The 25,796-nt window shown below is 32.8% G+C and overlaps 2 protein-coding genes across 3 annotated transcripts; one reads left to right on the top strand and one right to left on the bottom strand.

Annotated features, from left to right (window-relative positions):
- Positions 1-851: 851 nt before the first annotated feature.
- Positions 852-9,846, bottom strand: LOC149423039 (transmembrane protein 181). The gene is made up of 12 exons (XM_089632822.1): positions 9,414-9,846; positions 8,699-8,802; positions 8,045-8,203; positions 7,764-7,866; positions 6,830-6,983; positions 6,147-6,227; positions 5,929-6,028; positions 5,293-5,420; positions 5,055-5,204; positions 4,834-4,936; positions 3,993-4,217; positions 852-1,236 (listed from the first exon to the last, which is right to left on the bottom strand). Exons 1-12 carry the CDS (start codon positions 9,557-9,559, stop codon positions 1,106-1,108), a joined length of 1,584 nt encoding a protein of 527 aa, XP_089488948.1. The 5' UTR covers positions 9,560-9,846; the 3' UTR covers positions 852-1,105.
- Positions 9,847-11,409: 1,563 nt separating this feature from the next.
- Positions 11,410-20,768, top strand: LOC149423038 (TELO2-interacting protein 2-like). 2 transcript variants are annotated; one of them, XM_089632820.1, is made up of 5 exons: positions 11,410-12,077; positions 14,183-14,305; positions 14,936-15,082; positions 15,252-15,476; positions 20,340-20,768. In XM_089632820.1, the coding sequence occupies exons 1-5, from the start codon at positions 11,523-11,525 to the stop codon at positions 20,634-20,636; spliced, it is 1,347 nt and encodes a 448-aa protein (XP_089488946.1). In that variant the 5' UTR covers positions 11,410-11,522; the 3' UTR covers positions 20,637-20,768. The 2 variants fall into 2 exon arrangements, with proteins under 2 accessions (XP_089488946.1, XP_089488945.1); XM_089632819.1 differs by having other exon boundaries at positions 14,171-14,305.
- The last annotated feature ends 5,028 nt before the right edge of the window (positions 20,769-25,796 follow it).

Below are 25,796 nucleotides of genomic sequence, written 5' to 3'. Positions count from 1 at the left end.
CATTTGTTCGCAAATCTTGATGATTAAACATCGGGGCCTCAGACATATTCAGGTACAATATGACAAGTTTTAGAAAACTATGAAAAAAGCCAATTGGTCATTTGCAGAAGATTGTTGAGCGTTATCTGAATTTTTAACTCGAAATTGAGAACATATCACTTGTTTTGTGTACAATATTAAATGCAGTTACGGCTTGGGAATTTTCTGAAGATTTAGGCAACACATCACAAGAAAAAATGTCTCATCTAAGTTGGCTACATCTGCTAACCGAATTCTTTATGTTTTAACGGAAGCTCCTTCAGAAAATCTTGTTATTAATAGTTTATATCCGAGTTGGTTCAGCATTTAAACTCAATCCACTTGTAAAAATGGAGCACATCACCTGTAGCAGCTAATCTCAGCGTAGATAGCGTTAGACGCTTGTCAGCTGAACTAAAAACTACCTATATTAATTGATCCTGTCATAGAAAGAAGTAAAATAACACTAAACTGCGCTATATAAATGCCATGCTATTATTACTATTAAAGAAACATCTACACACACCCCAAGTATTTGATACTAATGTCATTAGAATATCCGAGAATTAGCTGCGCATTGTGTTCTGTATTGTGTGTGTCGTGTGCAGTAAGAAATCAAGTAAAGCACGGCCGTTCTAACTTCAAAACATAAATCATGATCATCATATATGGAACTTGTAAATATATTATGGAACAGGAATATTGTAAGGAAATGAGATCAATACAGGGTTAAAAATGAAACACAGACCACTTCAATTGGGTATCTGGTTAGCAACAGCATTTCCAATCATTTGTAATATGAATTAAATGGAAAAGTTTCTCACAAAAATATGCTAACTTAATTACAGGCTAACATTTAAATATAATATAATAATTGGATGTACGCTTTGTAAAATACTAAAATTGTATATACATAAAACAACAATAAATTTCACAACAAATTGCTTAGAACTATACTAAGTTTATAATTGAAAATCACCAATAGTTGGTTAAACATTTAGGTTAGGTACCAATGAAAGGACTGAAGCAATTTAATCACTTTCAAGTCCAATAAAATCATATTTGCATGACGCCTTAATTAGAGATTTTAATCACTGTCATCGTCATTGTGCGGTCGATTCAGCGGGCGTCGGCTTTCTTCGTCCGATCCGTATATTACATCTTCATCAGAATCATTGATCATCGAGAAAGCTGGATTATCCTTTGTTATTGTTATTTCTGAAATAAATAAATATTATTTTAATTCATAGTAGGTAATAAAATATTTTGAAGAGTATCTTTTTTTTTAAAGTTACTACCATTCACACATAGAGAAATGTCATGCTCGGTCAGACAAGTCCAAACATGAATACCAGGCTGTTGTGGTGAAACATTATTTTATCACATCAAAAATACTAATTTCGGTTGTGTGTCTGTCTGTAACTCTGATTCAATGAACTCTAGAACTCAGATTTCCTTTGAATTTAAGTGTCATTTTCGAAATTGAAACTTTTAGAAGAATTCAGACAAGCGATAAATTTCCTATCCTATTGTCTGATATAGCCTGTATACATTGACTAAATACAATATACATCAATGCCTGTATATAATATTTTTAACAGAAAACTATTGAGCCATTTTCAAAATTGAAACTTATTTGTTTTTCGAGGGGTGTGCGCTAGTTAATAATAGTAGTTTTCTATTTATTATCATCAGTGGCGTGCACAGAGTTTTGAATCAGGGTAGGCACTAGGAAGAGTTTATATTTCAAATTGAACTTTTCTATTAGTGACAAAATACTTATACCTATGTAATTAGTAAAGTCAACAGAAAAGTTTATTGTGAGTGTTGGGACGACTCATTCTATTGACTTTACTAATTATAAGTATTTTGTCACTAATAGATAACTGATAAAATCCAGTGGTTTTTATATTTATTTAGTTAACGTACCTTTCCTTCACTACCATAAATTTAAAGGTTAAAATATTCCATATTTTTTCCGATAAATACACAAATTTTTGATCTGACAAATGCATGGAAGAAAATCAACTTATCCACTGGAGCGTTCTGATATATAATCAATTTCAGCCTTTAGCGCTCGAAAATTTTTAAGTGTTTGGTTTGGAAATTTGCAACCCTCTTTCAAAAAATTATATCTCCGAATTTTAATATGGAGACATATAAAGCGATTATAGTGCTAGAGAGCCATTTAATGCACCTACATTTTATCGTTTATCGCATATTTTTAAGAACATGAAAAAATTATTAAAAAATTGTAAAATTTATAAAGTGTGAATTTTGCTTATTATTTACCTTAAAATTGGCATTTGTGGTACCTACATGGAGCGATATTAACTATTATGACTTCTGTGTGTTGTCTATGGCATAGTTGTGAAGCACTGCTATAAATTTTAATTCTAACATGCATTTTAATATGTAAGATCAATGTAAAACATGATCATTGATTTGTAAGAAAAAAATATTTCAATAATTTCGGTTCATGGAATGTCAATAACAAATCAATCGAAAGAGATGCAAGATATCTTTTATTAGAGTGTGAAACTACTAAGTTAGCTTTATGATTAATCGAAGATTCTAACGCGCTGGAGCTTATGATTTAATTCGAATAAATGTTTTAAAATATTTCATCAAATTGCCCACGTTTTGGATAGAGTGAGCTCGCGGGAGTTTACGAATTGGCCAAATAAGGTCCAGTTGTTATTATAATGTACCTACTAATTAATTGAAGTAGGTACTAACAGATGTAACTAATTGCTACTCAATTTGTTCTAAAAACACTTAAGGACGGGTTGTTTCGGAGAATTTGAACAGTTCATCAAATTTCAATGTTCATTTTCGGGTTCTGTGAAAATCCTATTCAAGTTCTGTTATTATATCATTGTAGGCTAGTTGCTTGACAAAACTGAAATAAAAACAGAACTTGAAAAAATCTTTCACAGAACTTGAAAATGAACGTTGAAATTAGATGAATTGTTCAAATTCTCCGAAACAACCCGTCCTAACACAAGCGTGTCATCACTTGAACCAAAACCTCCTAGATCACAAGGCCGGGACACTCATTCAAAGCAGCCTCCTAACTTGTATGAGATTCTGCAAAGATTATCGTTTTAATTTTTTTATTCAATTTGTTCTCATTTACTGATAATATTTTTGTTAATTAATAAAAATATATTTGTTGGAGGTTCACGTACAAGGAGGCTGATTTGATTCAGTGTCCTGGCCTTGTGATCTAGGAGGTTTTGCATTAACGCCCAAATAGGACACAGCACACATGCACATAATATTTTGTGTAGATTGTAAACATTGAATTGTCTACTTCGACGTTGGTTTCATTAGGGCATCCCTAGTTCCTGCTTTTGACACATTATAGTAGGGCAGTCGGTGGAGTGTGCACAGCGTTGCAATTCGTAGCTGGAACTTGGCGCTTATTTTTAAAAGTAAGTAAAAATTTATTTTTTGCAATAATTAAATTTTTTTATGCTATGCGAATACAGTATGGTAGGCAGTGCTTATATTTCTATATGGAATGCACGCCTCTGATTGTCAAATATATTATATATAATGAACTTGCATAATGTGGATTGACTAGATGATAATTTGTGGAAAAGTGTGTGGAAGGGTTTAGTTTTTCCTGTGGGAAAGATTTGACCCGGACATAAAGACGAAAAAAAAAAAAAAAAAACATGGTCAGTATTATTATCATTGAAAAATCAACTCGAACTACGGAAAGGACTCCTGAAAATCTGTTTCTGTACAAAAGTCAACATCAGGCTCTTGTTTTCTTAATTTTGTCACAGATTACATATCCTTAATTCCTATGAATTTAAAAATATAATACTCGTTAACATAACATATTCAAAATAATTTAATGGAAAATTACAAAACAAAATCTACATCCGACTATGAATCAACTGAGGCTTCGAGCTATTTGTACAAAGGGTAAAAGTATGTGGTGTATATTCTAAAATAATTACCATGGGCAGGTCGACTAGATGGTGAATACACATAAGCCATGGTGTAGACATAGAAGTTCAGCAGGCCGTAGAACGTCATGAACTGGGCCGAACTGTTGTAGTGCGTCGACAGTTCGGCCACAAAGTTGTCCTCCAAAACCCCCGCTCCAAAGCGCAGAACTGTCACCGCTACGCTCACCCCAAGCACCGTTAGCATCAGAAGGGTAAGACATTTCAACCGCATATCTGCAAAATATTAAAAATTAAATAAATTACTGTTTGATAAAATGTTATGTTTATAATGTTTGCATAAAATTCAAGTCTGTGGACGGGTTGTTTCGGAGTATTTGAACAATTCATCAAATTTCAACGTTCATTTCTGGGATCTGTGAAAGTCCAATTCAAGTTCTGTTATTATATCATTATAGGCTAGTTGCTTGACAGAACTGAAATAAAAACAACTTGAAAAAATCTTTCATAGAACTTGAAAATGAACGTTGAAATTTGATGAATTGTTCAAATACTCCGAAACAACCCGTCCTAAGACGAGATAGGCAGCATGACTAGGTTATATTTACATTAAAGAGATCAGGGCTTGGATTTAACCGGAGCAAACTGGAATTCCTTTCTTTTCTTTTAGTCCTTACGCTCCAGTTTGTAATTTCATTCAGCTAAGCTTAAGATATTTAAAAAAATACTCTATACAACCTGAAATGTTCAACCTGAGATTTCTGGGTTGATTACCACTTAATTATAGGAGGTAACTACTATGCAGGGACTGAGCGATTTGCATCCAAGTGATATGCGGTATATAATTGAATGGAGTATCGCTAAGAATAGTGATGAAAATTTTAAGTCTTACCAAAGAATGGCATGTTCCGCAAATCCGTGTAAGCTCTCATAATGAGGTACAGCAAGTATAAGAGATATATTGCACCAAACGTGAAGAAATGAATCTTCAATGCCTGAAAAAGAAAATGTTTTGGCTTTCATAAATGGTCCAAAGATTAGGTGTGTTATTGTATTCAGTAATATGTTGTGGTAGGAACTTGTTATGTATTTCTTATTTACATATTTACTTACATAGTAATGAGAGGCATCTACAGAATGATTATAAGTTGGATCATGGAGTTCGTTATACTTTTGCCAAGAAGCCATGATAATGGCGGATATCCAAATCATCGCCACAATGAAAAACTTTGGAAAGTAGAATGTAAATAGTCCTCTTTCATTCTGAAAATGTAAATTGATATGAAAACGTACATGTATTCTAATTCAACCCACTTTATGTAATTTTGGATTTGTTATTGATCATTTATACCTGTCTCAATCCATGGTACATGCATAGCCAAAACATTAGAAGTCCCGCTAGGAACGTAGCTTGTAGGAAAGCATCTAAGAAACCAGGTAACCAAGAACTCAATAAGAAAGTCATCGGAAATACGGGATCTGAAAATAAATGGCTGGTCAACTTTATGTGTACATTTAATAACATATGTAAATAAAATGAAATTATAAAATTCAAACATTGAAACACATAAACTCAAATATAAGCTAAGCACCCACGCTCATTCATGCTCGATGGTTTTGGCTCATTCGAACATATCTCAACGTGTGTACCATCTCGCTCTACGCATTTTTGTTCGATATATGAGCAAACAGCTCGATATGAAAAAGATTCATCGCCTGTAATTCTTGCTCGATGTTCGGTAGAAATTTACGATTTTACTGAGCGTATTGTATCAAGCCCTTGAGCGTATAGATTCAACGACGAGCATGCTTCCAAGTCAACATGTTAGATCGAGTCAAAACATCGAGCATGAATGTATGTGTACAGCTACCTATAGATTTTAAAAGTAGGGCATATTAATATTTTTATGTATTAAAATATCAAGTATATAATAATTTTATGTGTATTTTTATGAATTTTAAGAAGATAAATAAAATTGTGACTTACTATTATAAAATAGAAGAAGAGGTAAAAGAATTGATATCCATTTTTGTTCAATCGACCAATCATGAACTATATATTTTCTCAGAACATGTGCAAACCAGCACTGAAAATAATTTTTAAATTATCAACAATATTTTCTGTAAATGTTTAATATTAGAAAAAATGTATTCAGTTTAGATTCGAAAAATTATAAAAAATATTAAATATCAAGTAAACCATACCGTGACGAAGAATGTTCCAAGCAAAAATATGAAACGAAACCATATTTCTATTTGTGTAAAAGCTGGATTGTAAGTCTTGAACTAAAAAGAAGTACAGAATTAAATACTTATTAAATCAACGCCAGAAACTTGAAAAATAAACCATTGCATATACATATTAGAATGGATTGTTAAAAGAAAAATAATACACTAGCTTACCCGCGACTTAGCTCGCGTGGTATTAGGGAGAATTTACTCTCCAAAGAATTTTCCAACGGGAATGAAATGTTTTTCCGGGATGAAAAGTGGCCTATGTCACTTCCCAGTCCTCTAACTATCCCTATGCAAAAGTGGCCTATGTCACTTCCCAGACCTTCAACTATCCCTATGCAAAAAAACAATTCGTTCTGTTGCGACGTGAAAGAAGGACAAACACACTTTCGCATTTATAATATTTGTTAGGATATATGTAATATGAACCACTGACAAAAATCTTAGCATCCCACTTTGACCTTCACAAAACTGTCCCCAATTATACAAAGAATATAAATATAAATGTTGTACTTTCTGTGTTAAGTTAAGTATTACAGAAAGTCGATAACTCGGTGGATAAGGAGCTTAATTAGCAGTCAGACGGATGGAGTTTGAGTCTCGGAAAGGGACTTTTTTTAAAATTAATGACAGGTTTCCAAAAATCTACTTACATAAAATGTGACTTCGTTAATGCGGTATCTTTGATGGAAGCCATCAAGTCCATAAAATCTTACGCCCAGGACATAGTGGCTATAGTCCAAAAAGCCCAAGTGCAGGGCTATAAACTCATCACACACTTGGCCTTCGCAACGGAGATGTCTTGTCCTGAAATCAATCCATTGCCATGTTTAGTTGGATTAACTTGAGGTCTGCGTATACACATAATGTAAAATATACAATGTGAAGACAGTATCAGATATAGCCATGCACAACATGTAATTATGTACAATCGATTATGCTAAGTTGGTGTACCGGTTTAACGAGACAGCCGGTTATTTGGGCAAAAACCCAAGGAACAGAAACTAATTTACTTTGGTTATCTGGGATAAATTCCAATTTGCAAACGTTGCAAAACCTGTATCAGTAATTTCAATCAAATATTAGTTAAGAAGGTCGAGCGTGCGGTATGCCGCGCAGGAGAGCGGAGGGCATGTGTCGTGTTATGGGTGTTCAGAGTTCATTCGGCAGTCATTTTTCCCACGCCGGCTGTTCGCCGTCTGCCAACATTCGTCAACATAAAATCATTCAGTTTTCAGTACATTGAGTACGGTGACTTTTTTGATGTTTTTTTAAATTATTTTTTTTTTAAATCATGTAAGAAAGCTCTAAATAAAAAAAAAATAGAAATTTACCTATCCTAAACTTCGCTTATTTGGATAAAATGCATGGGCCAATGTATCCCAATTAAGCAGAATCAACTGTATTTGGATCTATAGGAAAAACTCATATGTACAAGCCTATACACTATGCTTTTTCTCATGAACGCAAATGGTCATTAGGTTTATATGGCTACAACTGCTACTGTCTTAACGTTTTTTTAAGTTGTATTTACGCAATCTTATATCTGGTAAGTAATGCTAGTTTTATGATATTTTTGTTTCTCACCTATTACGAACATCGTTTTCATGGATAATGGTAACTGGTTTATGTTCCTCGGTTAGACCATCTATAGAGACACTGATGTAGAAGCTTTTATCGAATATTTCCTCTGTAATCAAATAATTAAATTAATTAATATTGTTCTCACACTGAGAGCTTTGTTGTAACGTCTCTGTTCTGTTACGTGCATTTTTTATGAAAAAGAGGGAGAGGATACAACAGAACTATCATCAGATGATAATATAAAGGAGTAATAAATTATTACTCAATTCTTAAAGTTGACTCACCATCGTTGATGTCTTTGCTGATCTGTGCAATGAGCCATAGTTGCTGATTGTAAGTTCCGAGGGCGGGGGATCTCATCACGAAGGGGCCGCGAGGAAGTGTACTCTTATTTGTCAGGAGGGAGGTGCCGTATTGGACGGATGTCCATGTTATTGGGGGGCCTAGTATTAATTTAAAAAAAAACATGCAACTTTCAAAAAACATTGGTAAACAAAAATGGGTTACAGTACGGATGTTAATGTTAAGAAGACTCTCAGTGAAATATCACTAAATTGGGCAATAAAAATTCTGTGTTATTATGATTTTTATGGAGAAACTAAATACTATGCGTTTATCCATTATGGAAACAATTATTTATCCTCATTTAACCAATCAATAATTTATTGAAAATTTGCACAAAGATAGACTTAATGATGTCTTGGTACGTAAAAAAAGTGGTTTAATTTAATTTGTATGATTCTTCCCACATAAAGCCAATTTTGACCAATTAATGATTAAAATTGGTAGGAAAGGGTTATTTTGTAAAAACATGGATATTATCTTAATTTTATAATATCGAGTTATGATGAGGTCCCTGTTCTGGCAGAAATAAATCGATAGTCTTATTTAATCACATTTAGGATTACAGCTTTAATGTCCAAAAAAAATAGACTCACCTGCTAATCCAATGAAAACTCCTAAACCAAAACAGGCAAAAAATGCAATGAAGACCATCACAAATTCCCCTTTATTCATGGAATACAACCTCATCTGCACGGATCTAAAAATTGAATAATTTTTGGTAAATATTTAGCTAACCACTGCACTTTTAAAAGGCACAGATCATAAAAATTACACCTCGTTTCCAACTTAATTACTACAAGAAACAACTTTTTTCATTGGAAGAGATGGTAAAAAATGCATTTAAATTCCATTTTTATTCAAAGTTCAAAATTTCCGTTCTAAAACGATCACTTTGTCGCCATTTTGGAATTTTAAATATGGATTGACGTTTGAGAAAGTTTCGTTCCAATCTTTAATTAACCCAAACTAAGAACATATTAACCTATTTTGTGAATGTAAATAATTGTTTCTTGAAATAATCGTTTAAAAAAGTGTGGTAAATATTCGGAATCGCTGGACACGGATTATACGAAATATTTTTAAATAAAACCTTCTGATTTACCTTCATTACTATAAAAGGAATCTGAGAAATCAAAGAGTAAAATTCATAATCTGTGCTTAAAAGAGGGGAGTTAGGTAAATAATTCAATTACTAAATAAAATAATTGCCTTTTCCTATGACATAAATTATAATGTATAAAAATATGTAGGGTTATCTTTTTATTTAAAATTAAAATAATTCAATTTTCTTATAATATTTTATAGTACCTTTCACAACGATCATGGTGATAGGCTGGGGAAATGTATTTGTTGAATTCACTGAAAATATCGCTAAACTGGGAAAGTGCGTTTCTAATTTTCAAATTCCACCCAGCAGATGGAAGATGATACGAATAGCCCAAACCACTATCCATTTTTGCGTAGGTTAAAGAATTTGATTTAGTTTACAAAACAATTATTTTATCAAAGCCATTAAATTAATTGCGTTAAACTGATGATGATGATCCGTTTTCAATTTGCGTTCAACATTTTCACTTTGGATAATAATCGTTTTCTATTAACTATAGTTTTATCTTTTGTATTTAAAGTACACAATTAAATACTTATGAAGACTTCAAAGTCGTGCATAGTATGCTAATTTAAATATAATAATATTAGGACGAACATACTGAAGATACGATGAACAAAATAAATTTATCGATCGATGCGATACAAAAACACCGCCGCGGTACCTCCGGTGTTGTCAGCTTTGGAAAAATTCCACAATTCTGTTTATTTTTCCCTTCTATCCATTCAGACAGGGCGATTTTAGTAGATCAACTCTGTGTTGAATGACACTTGAAAGCGAATGCCCCTTCAGACAGAGCGAATTTAGTTGAACGACAAAAATTGAACAAGATTTCGTTCAGACATTTCAATTTAACTTGAACCGATATTGTTAATCAAGATGGCATCAAGTGAAGTTATCGCTGCGTGCGTCCCTATGATTTCGGACCTTTTACGAAACGAACTTGACGAAAAGACCAAAAACCGCAAAAAACGTCGTATGTGGGCCAGAAAATGGATTGTAAGGAGAAACATATCTGTTCGAGTTAAAGTGAAACGTCTGAACGAATTCTTTTTCAATTTTTGTAGTTCAATAAAAGTAATTCAACTAAAATCGCTCTGTCTGAAGAGGCATAATTAGACGTATAATAGTCGCGTTTATCTCTTCAGTGTTCTCCACAATAAGATTTTTTAAAGTAGAGATGTTGCTATCTGAAATGGGCCGCCACTACGGTTCCAGCCGAAGACTGACATGGCTCCCAAGGCGGGATATTTGATTCTTTGACTGAACATAGCGAAGTACTGTTTTGTATTTTGTACCAACCATTTTGTATTTCTGTAAAAGTGGGTTAAGGCAGGGTCTGTAGGAAGGGATTCATACGGCTTTGAAGAAGCCCGGATTATATGAATGAGAAAACAACAGATGCTGGTAGATGCCGAGCCGATTTACACGGGTCGTTGTTCAGATAAAGCTAACATCAACTGTGAACGGGTGTTCCGCTCGTGTGATTCCCGCACATGTACCGATGCACATTTTTGTATAATATTACTGTTCACAGAACTACTAAGCCTCGGCTTGGTTAAAAGGAACGTATTCCTGTTTCGGTTGCAAAATATGCAAAACCATACTGTCATCGCGATATTTCAAAATGTCAATGATAGCAGTTTATTTTTACACGGTTTAGTTGACTAGAGATTTTTTATAAAGTTGCTCACTTTGACCAGCACGGTGCTTTATGCAATTTATTATAAATAGTATTTCTTTTGCTGAAATGAAATTATAACGATCTAACCGCTGAAAATAAACCGTTACTACTGTTTTATACGAAGAATTAGTATCATCTTTGATCATATAATAATAACATTGAAATTCCTCATTGATCGATGAATCATTTAATTCCATACGGATATAAGTAGGCAATTTACCCAAACTTCGGAGAAATTGAAGCACTTTGGAAAATAAATTACATAAATAATGATTTCGACGTTTGTAGGCTTCAAAAAAATAACCACTTTGTCAAGGATTGAGCGACCGATTTACCCCGCTTAAATTTGAGTGAGTAATTTCGTACTTAGCGAAGATACTTAAACCGGGCTATTATTGAACAGCAAAGACGACGGGACAAAGTAAACGGGGCATGAATATTGGACATCTCTATTACAACGTAAAAACAAGAACGTGATTTATTGTCTATGGTTCTTTTTGACGTTAGTTTGACATGAGCAATGAGTTTGACGTTATAAGGTTATGGCATTAATTTTTGAGTCGCGATGAGGTTCTAGCGCATACTAGCGTGACTAGCATTTGAAACAACAAAACAACGTGTCACTATGGTTGGAATAACAGAAATTCAAATAAATCGTGATGGAGTGAAACCTCTTGACTTCCGGAAATATATTATAGACAATTGTCTTCAATGGGAAAACATAACAATGTTAGTTGAATCGTGTATGGTGCCTGGTCTCCCCAAAGCTTACGACGAATATCCGGAGCCACTGGACTGTTATTACAAGTTGTACGCTAAGGATATCGAAAATAAACTGCTGGAATTAAAGTCTGTGTTGAATAAGATTAATAGTACACACAACAAACGCCATCTTATGAATGCAGATTTTATTTGTGCGATGATTTTGCTTACTGAAGAGATGAAAACAGAGGGACCTTGGTATGACCAATGTTATTCCAAATACTCTGATTCCATGCTGGATTGGTTCATTAATAAATCCAATTTCTGTTACACGGGGGAATATGAAACCCAGCTATATATAGATAACACTTTTAGCACTTGCATGCGTAACATTCACAATAAACTCACCAAAGAGAAGTGGAAGCACCATCCTGCAGCTTTAAATTGTTATAGGAATTTGATCAGGAACATGCGCCAGGTAAATACAAAGAAATCGTTTTCATTCGTTATTTTTTATCTGTTAACCTGTTAACCGGGCGGGACGTATAAATACGTCAAACGTAAACAGTATCGGGTACGGGTAGGACGTATAAATACGTCCTTGAAATATATGTTGCGCCCTGGAACGAGCGGGACGTATATTTCCGAAAATATCACACGGAAATTGAGTTTTTAATTTTTACATATTTTAATTTGTTAAACTCAATTTTTCTCTTTTATCTGTGTGCTTTTATTTATTGTTCTGTAATTATAACCTTTTTTATATTTTTTGTAATCTTTATAATTGTTTGTAAATATTCTATTTTTTTAATTCAATGTTTTCACATTTTTTGATGCCTAAAAAAAAAAAAATAAAAATAAAATTAACGTCCACCGGGCGTGACGTATTGATACGTCCTAGTGAAGGAGTTCGCGCCCGTTATATGCTGCATAATTCAAAACTGAACTCCCCGGTTAACAGGTTAACAATAATGTACCCTAAATGTAGACATCTTAAAACAAATTCTGCAGAATGTAAAGTAATTTTGGTAAATATTCTGGATCGTTGGCCATGCTTAATTCGATTTAAAAAAAAAAACTTTTTGATTTACCTTTATTACTATAAAAGGTAACAATCAACATTTGGGAAATTTTTAATTTCAACATTCTAATTTTTAATTACTGTACCAAACCTGTAGAATGGGTTGTAAATCCTTGCACTTGTGGCACTGGAAATGCGGATATCATTATTTTTTATAATGTAATATGTACATTTTTTACATTTAACATATCAATAAATGGCCCAAAACTTACTTTAACTTTAGTTTATGTAGTTGTATTACAAAGTTGCATTATGACCGGTCGGTGGCCGAGTTGACATCTCGTTTGGGTCCCACCCAGGCGTAGTGTGTTCAATTCCTCGGCTGGCTCAGTCCTCCATCACAACACAAGCAACATTTTCAGCTTACTGTGGTGGTAGTAGGAGATTTTCAAATATTGTCAGGTTATTCGTAACCCGGGAATGTTTGTCTTTCTTTTTATAAAAAAAAAAAAAAGTAGGCTTTAATTTGAGACAGTACTTTTATACTTGGGATGTGGTGTTAAATTATGTAAAAAAATAATTCGAATAATTGTATTATTTTCAAAGATATAGCGGTTTAAAGCAAAATCCATATTTTCTCAAATGGGAACCTATTTCTGCCCGCTTGAAGTGTCTTAGTAAGATATTATATACTTTTATATTGTTATTCTACGAGTCTGAAAAATAGCAATTCTCTGCTCAGTATTACTATTTATGAGAGTCGTTCTTTATTTTTTAGTGTTTCATTTGTAGTTTTTATTAATGTACCTTTATATTTTATATTGAAAACAAATTTGTTGATTTATTTAATTCTATTATTGCACAGTTCTCTCCCACTAATCCGCCACCCCAAAAACTGGGCTAGTGTCCAATTAGTGAAAACGGCAGATTATGCATACATACATACAAAATATTTCTGCTAAAAATCAAAACAGGTATTTCATAAAAAGCAAACAAACACCGCTATTGATCTTTCATAAATTTAACATTTTTTTGGTTTTAAGTTGAGGTGTCATGTTTACGCTTGTGAGAAGACTCCGTTTTATAAACTAATTCAAACAAAAAACGTGGCAGAACAAAACAAAACAGAAACACATGAAACGGTTGCTAGAATATTGAAGACTAACTGAAAAGTCCTAAAACAACAATAATAATCCTGATGACTGGTAAAATGATCAGCTCTAGCAAGCTAGACAGTGGTATACTAACTTGAGTGTAGAAGAGTAAGACAACACTACCTATCAGTGTACAATGCTTTGTGCTTGAGTCTAGACACGCGGTGGACTACAGAATTTGATATACAAATACCGGTGAATTAAAGAGCTTGATTTTGTGCTTTCAACTAGTAAAAATAATAGCAGATTATAGTAGTTGTAGGTAGCGGCGAATTACTGAAAGAGAACTGAATTTACTGTTGTATTGCAGGTTGTGTATTTGCACACTCCTCACAACCACACATGTATAATTTAATAATTTTTATTGGTTTATCTTTTTTACTGCACTAACATTAGAATTACCCTCAGCTGGGAAAAGTTGCTTGTCCGTTGCCCCTGGTGTTTCCTGGAACCTTGCTGCAGATGGATGATTATCAGGAAGTTAATAAGATAGAAGGACTGAAATGCTGTGCTTCGTTGTTAAAGAATTTGGTAATTAAATTTATCTTTATCTATTTAAAAATGTTTTTTCGATTCTTTTTTTCGTATGGTGGAAAGGCTGAATTACTGCACCGTCTGGGTATGTTTATATTGTAGTCCAAAGCTGTAGTTTCACATTATTAAACTTACCGTAGTCATCATATCTCATCATATCTCATCATATACATCTGTTTTACATAATATTTCAAAATAAAGCAGAATACGAAGGTGATTTTTTTTTTGTGTATCAAAATGATTAGAAGTTCACACAATTTCCATATAATACTAACACAATGCAGTATGATAATCATTACTTTAAAATACAATTGTCCGTACTAAATGTATAATGATTTGTTGCTTAGGCCCTATTGTGCAGCTGGCTACATTTGCAGTCCAGTGAAATAATGACTGCGTTGAGGTGCACTGCAGTGTGTAGAACTATGTTTTACTAGTTTTTAATGTATATCATTATTGTCCATGAAAATTTCAAAGTAAAAAAGATGTTATATTGAAAAATTTACATTTGGCTTTGAGATATTTACAAACTTTTACCCGTCTCATAGGGGTTAATGCAATGAAATTGCAAATATAGCGAAACGCTAATGAACATTTGTTGCATTAATCTGTATTTATTACTTTTAGGAGTATTCACAAACAGGCTATGAAGAAGTGGTGTACGAAGCTCTGGTGCAATTATTGAAATATAGAAAGAAATGCATCGCAGAGCAGGCTTTGGAATGCATACTTCTGATTCTTCCTTTGTTTGCAACACAGACTTTTGCTAGTGGGGTAAGAATTTTCTACAATATTCTAATATTATTTATTTATTTACTTTCACAAATTAATCTCGAGTACTGTCAGACTAATTTGGAACAATTCCCCAATTATGTATAATATTCCCCACCGCAATACATTTTATGGAGCAGATATTTTTAATTAATTTTCTATTTGTTCTCAGTGGTCCAAGAGTGATGACATATTTGAAATAATCTTAGGAGAACTTCACCTGGAGACAGATTTGAATAGACAAATTATGTATTTTAATTACTTGCCACAATTGATTGAAATTAGTGGCAATAGTGCCATCAGGTGGAAGAAGAAGATATTCCACCTACTCTCTGATAATATAGACATTTATTTAAACGATACGTCCGAACTGCGTAATCTTCATGAGTGTATAAAGGTAAAGCATTAATCAATCACATACATATTATTAGAGACCGGATTATATGCATTTGCATATTTGCATATGCAAATGCATATTTAGACCCTTTTCAGCGGTAGTTGCATATTTTAGCAAATAATTTGAGATCTTGCATATTTACGCTTGATATCGTTCAGATGCCTCACATAGCGACACTATAGACGTCAGATAGCAAGGCGCGCGGCCAGCGAAGCTGAGCGAAGAACTGATAACTGATCTTACTGATCGCTACGGCCGGCGGCCGGAGCGGAGGGGAACCTCTCTCATCTTCGCCTGCGCTCGCGCTTACTCGGCTTAATTCGGCTAATTGCCGAAAACAATTCATTCATTCGTATGAGGGGTGATTTGGTATATTTTTATGGTAATTCAGTGAATTGCGAATTTTGTTTTTGACTGGTCGCACGCGTGGTTCTTTAGAGTTTCGTCTAGTGTTTTGTTTGTTTGCACGAAGTAGTACATTGTGAAAGTGAACCATGCCCCCTGATAAAAAAAGTGCCCATACGTGGATAGCTGAATATCCTGTAATATTTACATACTACGGAAAAGTTTTATACTGCCGAGTTTGCGAGAAAAACATTTCTAGCACAAAAAAGTTCCAAATAGACCAGCATGTCAAAACCAGTGTTCATATCGCAGGAGTGCAGAAGAAGGGCCCACGACAACAAGTTTTTACAGTGGCAAGTAGCAGTAACAGTAAAGTAACCTCCAAAGGTAAACAACAAAATCACTTTAGCATGGATCTATTTGAAGCATTTTTTGCAAGCAATATCCCTCTATACAAACGGACAAATCCTGCCTTGAAAGATTTTCTCAGAAAATATTGCATAAATCAAAATATACCGGATGAATCTACTTAACGTAAAAATTACATACCATCAATTTATCTACATGTGCTGGAAGAAATACGCAATGAACTCAAGGATAACATCATATGGATTTCAGCTGACGAAACCACCGACACTAAGACTTGCGGCCGTTACATTGCAAATTTGATTGTTGGTGCATTAAAACTTGAACCTTCACCTTCCTATTTGGTGGCCTGCAGAGAACTTGAAAAGGCAAATCATTCTACGATCGCCAGATTTGTGAATGAGTGTATAAAAAAATATTTCCTGAATCTTCTGCGGATGAAAATGTGTATGTGTTGCTCTCAGATGCTGCCTTCTATATGATCAAAGCAGGCAAAGCCCTCCAAGTATTTTATCCCAATTTGATACATGTGACGTGTTTTGCTCACGGAATTCACAGACTCGCCAAAGAAGTGAGATCCACGTTTGCGAATGTAAATAACCTGATTTCATCAGCAAAGACAGTGTTTCCTACTAAGGCCTACAAAGAAAAACTGCCAAATATCCCTTTACCTCCTGAGCCAGTAATAACACGTTGGGGTACATGGATCGAAGCTGCGATGTTTTACCATGAACATTTTGAAGCCATCAAGGGTGTTATCAATGACTTCGATAGTGCAGAGGCTTTGGCAGTTTTCCAGTGCAAAGAATCGTTTGACGACGCCAGTATTAAAAAAAACCTAGCTATGATTACCACTCATTTCGCCTACATACCTGCAAGTATAAAAACGCTTGAAACTCATGAATTGGCGTTGAATGCATCTATTTAGGTTATGAAGGAAATTCGCCTTATGAATTCCTCGTTGCCAAAGCTATTCCCGAGTAAACTCAAAGAAAAATTTGAAAACATACTGAATAATAACCCAGGGTTTGAACCTTTGTGTTAAATTGATAACTTCATCAACGGGGCAGGTGAAATTTTGCCCGGAACAATAAGTTCAAAAATCGCACCCAAATTTAAATTCTGTCCAGCCACATCAGTAGACGTAGAACGTTCCTTTTCCGCTTACAAAAATATATTAAGCGATCGTAGACACAATTTGTCTACAGAACGTTTAGAACAGTACTTAGTCATATACGTTTTTAAAGGTAAATTCTAAATTTTATTCTTAAATACATTATTTTATAATTGATATTTTCGAAAATATAATTGTTATCCTTGAGAACTAATTGCTTACTAAAATAAAAAAAATATGGAAAAATAACGACTTCCTGTATTATTTCATGTTGCATATTTTGACCCTTTTTATGGATTTTCGTGCATATTTTAGCTATTTTTATTGCATATTTGCATGCATATTTTGGGCTATTTTTATTGCATATAATCCGGTCTCTACATATTATAATCACCTCCTCCACTAATTCTCTCCACTGGCTCCAGTTCCTCACCATTCGCTTCCAGCCATTAGGTCTTCCCTGATCTGCTCCAATCCTGTTCCACGCAGTCAGTTTACCTGTTCCTCGATCTACCTCTACCTCCTGTTCCGCTGGGGCACCCACTTCGGTTATCTGGCATTCTTTTATATGGCCAGCAAAACCTTACAATGGTTTCATACTCAAACAGGATAGGCACACTAGGCAAGGAGCAGCCGATTCTTGGAACCAGTTGTAGCAGTGAATATTACCAGTTCAAATGGCTGCCGCGATAAGTGCGTGAGGATTGAGGCATTGACACATACATTGACCCTAATCTTGCTGATTGCGCAGCCGCAGCTCCTTTTGCAATCGGCATATTTAGATAGGCTTCCGCAGCTGACGATATTTGGCTGCCTAGAGCGTTCTCTTATTTTAGTACAAATTTGAAGATCATGTTGACTGCCTAATGCGTGGCTAGCTTCAGATTAATAATATTGATCGCGTAGATTGAATTTAAGATACTCACGGTCAATAATATTATGTTGGTTTGACAGTCTCACACTTTTCTTCGCAAGGCAGAATTTTGTCACACCTCAAAAAAAAAAGAGTAGATTGCTGATTCAAGAATAAGGAGGAAGCGCAGCATGATTTAATACCTAATTATATTTCATTTAAATTATTTTATATTTGGTCTAATATGAAAGTCGTGGGGTGTTTCTTCATTAATTGTATTACTTAATTATTATTAATATTATAATAGTGGTATTACTTACTTAGAATAATAGTGTTTGGGAAAAATCAATTTATTCTTTAGACACACTCAAAATATGTTAAATTATCAAAGCAATATTGATTTACATCCATAGTACCGTTAATTTAAAAATAAAACAGAATTTCGTTTTTTCACTTCCGTATTTATCATATTTATTTATCATTTACTTATCTATCATTATTTTATTATATTTTCATATTAAAATTTTTTGTTACGATTCAATTTTTGTTCCTTATAATCGTAAAATGTTTTTTTTTTAAAAACAACGAATGCAATTTCAAAAAAAATTCTGAAACTAGAAAACTGTGAATTTTTTATTAATTATTTTTTATATGGAACGGCAAAAATTTAGGTGACATAAATTTTTTATGTATTTTTTCGTTATCAGTAATTTTAGATTCAAAAAACGTCAGGTGAGCCATATTAATTTTTTTTTATGTTCGCGTACAAAATGTTAGTATTGCAAATATTATATTTTTATTTATAATAATACAATTTGAAAGCATAAATTATCATCTGCCAAAAAAAGTTTTTCGTTTTCAGATACGTTCAGAAATATTACATTTATTTGGATTTAATTGAAAAGCGGAAATATACACAAATACTTCGTTTTTTATTAAAACACAAATAACATTGTTTACATCACTTTATTTCGATACAAAATCTCAACATGTTTCATGAACCAAGTTCACTTCATCAGGAGCACAAGTATACTAAAGTTATAATTAAAATTAGGTCTAGAAAGAAGAGGTAGAAGGAGTGGGGAGGGGTAAGAGTGGGGGAGGGTTATTCAAAGTAGGAATTAAAATGTCATTAGACGGGAAAGACCGGGTAATTGGGAAAATATTTAAAATGGGGTTTGTAAAAATTTTTTGTTTATTAATAATATCTGCTTTCATAAAAACATCCCCTTCACTATTCAACCGGCGTTTTATACGAATAACAAATTAAAAAAATATATTCTTAATAATAAAGATATTGATAGTCAAACTAAAAAATCAGGTGTTTATAAACTCAACTGTAATGATTGTAATTCCTTTTATATAGGGAAAACTAATAGAAACTTTGAGATCAGAATTAAAGAACATCTTAGGGCTTTAAAGGGAAACTGTGAATCAGAATTTGCGGATCATTTATTAAATAACGACCATACTTTCGATATTAATTCAGGTTTTAAAATACTACATTCTGGTTACAAGGTATCTCAAATCAATAATTTTGAAATCCTAGAAATAAGAAAACACGTGAATATGAAAGCAGATATTATTAATAAACAAAAAATTTTTACAAACCCCATTTTAAATATTTTCCCAATTACCCGGTCTTTCCCGTCTAATGACATTTTAATTCCTACTTTGAATAACCCTCCCCCACTCTTACCCCTCCCCACTCCTTCTACCTCTTCTTTCTAGACCTAATTTTAATTATAACTTTAGTATACTTGTGCTCCTGATGAAGTGAACTTGGTTCATGAAACATGTTGAGATTTTGTATCGAAATAAAGTGATGTAAACAATGTTATTTGTGTTTTAATAAAAAATAAATAATGCCATCACAAAGTGAAAAGCAGTTAGAAGAAGTTTTCTTCGAAAAATTACAAATACTTCGAACTTCTTTCAAAATATGGAGTTAATGGATTTTACTTGATACACCACTATTATTCTAATTTTTCTCTTTTAACCGGAGTTACACCACTATCATATGTCACACAATTATTACCTACTTCTAGAATCTAGAGAAAATTACGAAACTGGAGTTACACCACTATTATTGTCGCAAAATTATTACCTACCTCTAGAATCTAGATAAAATATTGAATCTAATTTTTTCTCAACCCATGTTCATAGTACATTTTTTATTTTGCAGTGCTTTCAAGTTTGGCTGTCAGTTGGTTGGTCAGTATGGAAAACAAGCACAGATGCTGAGATTCTGTATAGATTGTACAAGTTGGTATATGCCCTCAGCACCAACACTAATCAGTCTCAGGTAGTGAAGGACTGCCAAGTTTCCGTAGAAAAGTGTATTGTATTAGTTTTCTCTCTGTGCACAAAGGAAGAGAGGCAGAAACTATTGAATGCTGAAAATGTAGAAATAATCAAGCTGGGAAAAGGTTTCGCCAGAAAGTGGGCTTCTTTGAAGCGAAAAGTCAATGTTTTGAAATAAATAACCTAATTGAACAATTTAATTAACAAAAGTGATACTAATTTTATATTCAATTGATTTTTAAATAAATATTTTTTATTTATTTTATTTTATTATTTTTAATCATTAATACCATACCTGAGTCTTACTAGGCGTTGGAGAAATTGGAGGAAGAGGAATGTTGGGAAATTCCTCCCTATTACAGATCTAGTTGATAAACACAGCTAACATAATTTCAAACATCCTTCCTATTCTGAATGTTGTTCTTTCACCAGTGCAATAAACTGTGGAAGGAAGTGCAAAATTAGTTTTATTTAAAAAAAAATCTAAAAAAAGAAACTCACCAAGTTTTGAAGCCTGCAAATTTTATACCCAAAGGTTTCAGTTTTACAACTGCCGCATAGTTATGATTTTTATTTATCTTAATGTAGGGAGGTTATTTGCCATTAAACAGAAACTGCATTAGAATTTTGATTGAATGCACAATCTCAATGTGACCAACATGGTTGAAAATAATTTTTGCTCAGTGGTACCCTTCTAAGTTAAGTCATCCGTTTGAAAGGATTCCTCGGTTAATGGATGGCAAAGTGTCAAAGTGATATCTTATTTTGTAAATAATGATTGTAATATTTCAAATTACTAAAAAAAATATTTGGAATTGAAGACGTTTTGCGTGTGGCGAAATCAAATAATATTGATTCATACAGAAAACTGAAAACTGTTATTTCAAAACATAAAATAATGATGATGATTGTTCAAATTTTTTTTGAGTGTCAAAACATTTCTTAAGTATTTTAAAATACATTGAATCTTTTTTTTTCAATCAAAAGGTAATTTTTCCTTTTAATTTACTAATTTTGTTTAATCCTCGATCAGATACACGAGGAACATTTAATTTGTGTAATTTATTAAGTTTTACATTATTATGAAGAATTTATTATTTTAAGAAATTGTCTCTTCTCACCATGCAGTTAATCAAAATTTATTATACTGATGGAAGCCTTGTGGTTGTTTACGGCAGTTTCTACATCAAAAGTGGGGACTTTTCCAATCTCCAGCAAGCAAATTTATTGTTAAAAAGATTTCTCATGATCTTGCATGTTTGAAATCAAACCACATCTAATTGCCAACAGCCCAGAAAGTGGAGAATGTCATAAGAGAATTGTATACATTAGCTGCAGTACCAAATGTGAACTTCAAAATTCAATCTATAGGTAAATGTATCCATACATCTTCAGGGAGGAATCCCGGAAGCAGAAGTCTTTCGGTGTCATTTTTGACTAGATATTATACGATGTGCCACTTTACTAAATTAATGCGACAAATTAGTTATGAAAGAAAAGACAACTTTTACATCAACAAGTACCTGGCAGACGACCTGAAAGGTCACCACAGAGGTCATAAAATATCTCATCCGTCACTCATGTGTACCAATGCCAAAATTTGGGTACGAGTTCCCTCTTTACGAATATATCGTTCTGCCAACATAATATTGAGGCGATCCCTGTGGCGGATGCGATTATTCAAGCGAAAAATTTATTTTGTCCTTACAAACACAGTTAACTTATCTAATGAATTTGCGGGTTCACCGCATTACTAAGCCGTTATTATTTATTTATTATTATTTTTTTTTAACTTCCGATTTTATGTCCGGGTTAAATCTCCCCAATAGGAAAAACTAAACCCTTCCACACACTTTTCCACAAATGATCATCTAGTCAATCAACATTATGCAAGTGCATTATATAAGCAAAATAAATACAAGAACAACACGTCAACTCACCAGAGATCAAATGGGAAAATAATTCACCGACTCCAGATATTTTCATATCAGAGGGTTCGGTTCGGTAGAACTTCTAACAGTGCCTCTATAAATCCTACTGATCCCTCAACCAGAGATGTGCAAAATGGGTACCCAAAACCATTTGAAATGCAAAATGGAAATGGGTCAAAACTTTTCCATTTGAAAATGCAAAATTCCAAATGGTTTTTAGAAAAGCATTTCAAATGCAAAATACCCATTTTCAAAATGTATTGAAAATGCAAAATAGTTCAAAGCTCAGGTCAAATAATTAAAATAATTATAGAATTTTTAAACAATTTTGTCATTTAATAATGGACATCAATGTAGAACAAACATATTACATGATGGTAAATCCAAAAACACCACGACTACAGATTATGAAACCACAAAAAATTTGCGCGGGACTAATGTTGCCAACGTAAAAACATAGAAATAGAAAGTGCTATATAACATTTAATATTACAGCGTCATGGCCACATTCAGTATTTGAATCAGTATTTATTGTAATGGTATCACTCAATTGCCAGGGCTCCTACCAGGGAGCAACTTAACAAATGTAAATTATCTCTCATAGCGAGGTTGAGGACTGACTGATATTTGGGGCTTATGAAAAAAAGATAAGTGGAGAAAGTAGGAAGAATGTTGCAAAAAAGCATTTAAAATTCAAAATGCAAAATGGTTTTTAGAAAAGCATTTAAAATGCAAAATGGAAAATACCCATTTTGCATTTCCATTTGAAATGGATTTATTTGAAATAAAGCACATCTCTGCTCAACATAAATATTTAAAAATATTTCGTTATCCCACAAGTATTCAGAATGACCGACTTTTGCATCTTTATATATAAATTTTTTGATAGATCTAATACGCCTACATTTTTAATGAGAGAGCTAGGTGTAATGCCAGTAGCCAAAATAACTAATGGTAATATTTTTATAGTCTGAGAATGCCAAATTCTTTTTATTTCATTTCCTAAATCTGTGTATTTTCTTATTTTTTCATTAACAGATTTTTGAATATTACAGGAATTTGGAATAGCGACATCAATGATATAAGTTATTTTTTTAATTTTGTCATGTAAAACTATATCGAGTCTATTATGACTAATCGTTCGGTCTGTTAGTAAAGTTTTATCATAATATATTTTATAAAATTTGTTTTCTAAAAATGAATTTGGTTCGTATTCATAATATGGTACTATATTACGGCAGTCAATCAAGTTATGTTTAATTACCAAACTTTGGTGAATTATTTTTAAAACTTGATTGTGCCTAAATGTATACTCGGACGGTGCGAATATAGAACATCCCGATATAATATGTTCTATAGTTTCCGGAAAAACCAAAATCTACATTTCTACACAAATCATCAATTTGATTTGTATCTTTGATTATATGCTTCCTATAATTTTTAGTATTAATGACTCTATCCTGAATGGCAAGCATAAATCCTTCTATTTCTGCGCTCAACTCTCCAATACTCAACCATTTGTTTGACGAAAATTTGTTAACATACGTTTGGTTGAGATAATTGAAGTGTTTTGCGTGTAAAATTTTATTTGACCAGGAATCTAATAATTCCTGGTTGGGATTTATAAAAATGTTGGCATTCTCATTGTATAAATTTAAAGGTGTAATATTTCTATCTGCCTTGCAAATTATTTTGTGCATTTCTGAGCTATGAGCTTTCCTATGGACAAAAGTTCTTAGCATTTCTACCTGATTATGTTTCAAAGAAGTTATTTTGACTATACCTCTACCTCCTAAATTTCTAGGTAAATTAACTCGTTCTATAGCTGAATTTGGATGATGGCAATTACAACTGTGTTAGCGTAGTTCTAATTAATCTTTCTATGTTATCTAAATCTGTATTAGACCATTTAATTATGCACAAATGAGTACGTTAATCAAGGTATTGCCCAAGTATTTATTGCTTTTACTAAATTTTTAGCAGATAGATTGCATTTTAAAATTTTCCTGAACCTAGTTTGAAATTTAATCCTAATATCATTTTTAATACTAGTATGGTCTAATCTATTCAGAGATGTGCAAAATGGGTACCCAAAACCATTTGAAATGCAAAATGGAAATGGGTCAAAACTTTTCCATTTGAAAATGCGAAATGCAAAATGGTTTTTAGAAAAGCATTTCAAATGCAAAATGCAAAATACCTATTTTCAAAATGCATTGAAAATGCAAAATGGTTTCTCAGGTCAAACAATCAAAATAATTATAGAATTTTTAAACAATTTTGTCATTTAATAATGGACATCAATGTAAAACAAACATATTACATGATGGTAAATCCAAAAACACCACGACTACAGATTATGAAACCACAAAAAATTTGCGCAGGACTAATGTTGCCAACGTAAACTATGTAACATTTAATATTACAGCGTCATGGCCCCATGTTCAGTATTTTTTGTAATGACAGGGCTCCTACCAGGGAGCAACTTGACAAATGTAAATTATCTCTCATAGCGAGGTTGAGGACCGACTGATATTTGGGGCTTATGAAAAAAAGATGAGTGGAGATAGTAGGAAGAATGTTGCAAAAAAGCATTTAAAATGGAAAATGCATTGAGAAAAGCATTTAAAATGCAAAATGCAAAATGCTTTTTAGAAAAGCATTTAAAATGCAAAATGGAAAATACCCATTTTGCATTTTGAATTTCCATTTGAAATGGATTTATTTGAAATAAAGCACATCTCTGAATCTATTTGATTGTGGGTATCCTAAATACTTATAAACCTCATCCCTTTTCATACTAGTAATTTGGAAATTTCTAAATATACTCTCGTCCCCATCTACAATTTTGCCTTTCTCTATCGATTGGGGATCGATTGGGATTGAGGATCGTTCTACATTTATCTAAACCAAAAGTCATTTTGATATCATCTAAAAAGTTTTTAACTACCTCGATCATTTTCTCTAAATTTTGTTCAGAATTCGAAAATAATTTTATGTCATCCATAAATAATAAATGCAAAATTGTACTACTCTCCCTTGCTTTTAATTAACATTTTAGATAGAGGATTTAATGCTAAGCAAAACCAAAGAGGATTCAATGAGTCTCCTTGAAAAATTCCTATTTTAATTGAAATGCCCGGTATTACTATTTTCGTACCTTTTAAATTGATAAGTAAATTTGTATTCCAAAAGGACATAATATTTTCCAAAAAGCTAATAATAATGGGGTTAATTTTATATATATTTAATACTTTGATCAGCCACGAGTGCGGGACACTATCGAAAGCCTTTTGGTAGTCTATATAGTAAGTATGTAAATTACGTTTTCGAGTTTGAATCTGTTTTAGAATTACAGAATCAATAACTAATTGTTCTTTACATCCCATATGTTTTCTACAACAACC

Source organism: Hesperophylax consimilis, chromosome 6, assembly GCF_061612785.1.
Source record: "Hesperophylax consimilis isolate HC1 chromosome 6, BYU_Hcon_1.0, whole genome shotgun sequence".
Classification (NCBI taxonomy): domain Eukaryota; kingdom Metazoa; phylum Arthropoda; class Insecta; order Trichoptera; family Limnephilidae; genus Hesperophylax; species Hesperophylax consimilis.
Note: the sequence above shows the minus strand (reverse complement) of the source record. Positions and strands in the feature narration are given on the sequence as shown.

Excerpts from the sequence above, each read along its gene's own strand:
- LOC149423039 (XM_089632822.1), bottom strand. The coding sequence starts at position 9,559 with ATGGATAGTGGTTTGGGCTATTCGTATCATCTTCCATCTGCTGGGTGG. Across the intron at positions 8,803-9,413 it reads CACCATGATCGTTGTGAAAG|ATCCGTGCAGATGAGGTTGT; the intron begins GTACTATAAAAT and ends TTCAATTTTTAG. Across the intron at positions 6,228-6,829 it reads TTAACGAAGTCACATTTTAT|TTCAAGACTTACAATCCAGC; the intron begins GTAAGTAGATTT and ends ACTTCTTTTTAG.
- LOC149423038 (XM_089632819.1), top strand. The coding sequence starts at position 11,523 with ATGGTTGGAATAACAGAAATTCAAATAAATCGTGATGGAGTGAAACCT. Across the intron at positions 14,306-14,935 it reads CTTCGTTGTTAAAGAATTTG|GAGTATTCACAAACAGGCTA; the intron begins GTAATTAAATTT and ends TATTACTTTTAG. Across the intron at positions 15,083-15,251 it reads CACAGACTTTTGCTAGTGGG|TGGTCCAAGAGTGATGACAT; the intron begins GTAAGAATTTTC and ends ATTTGTTCTCAG.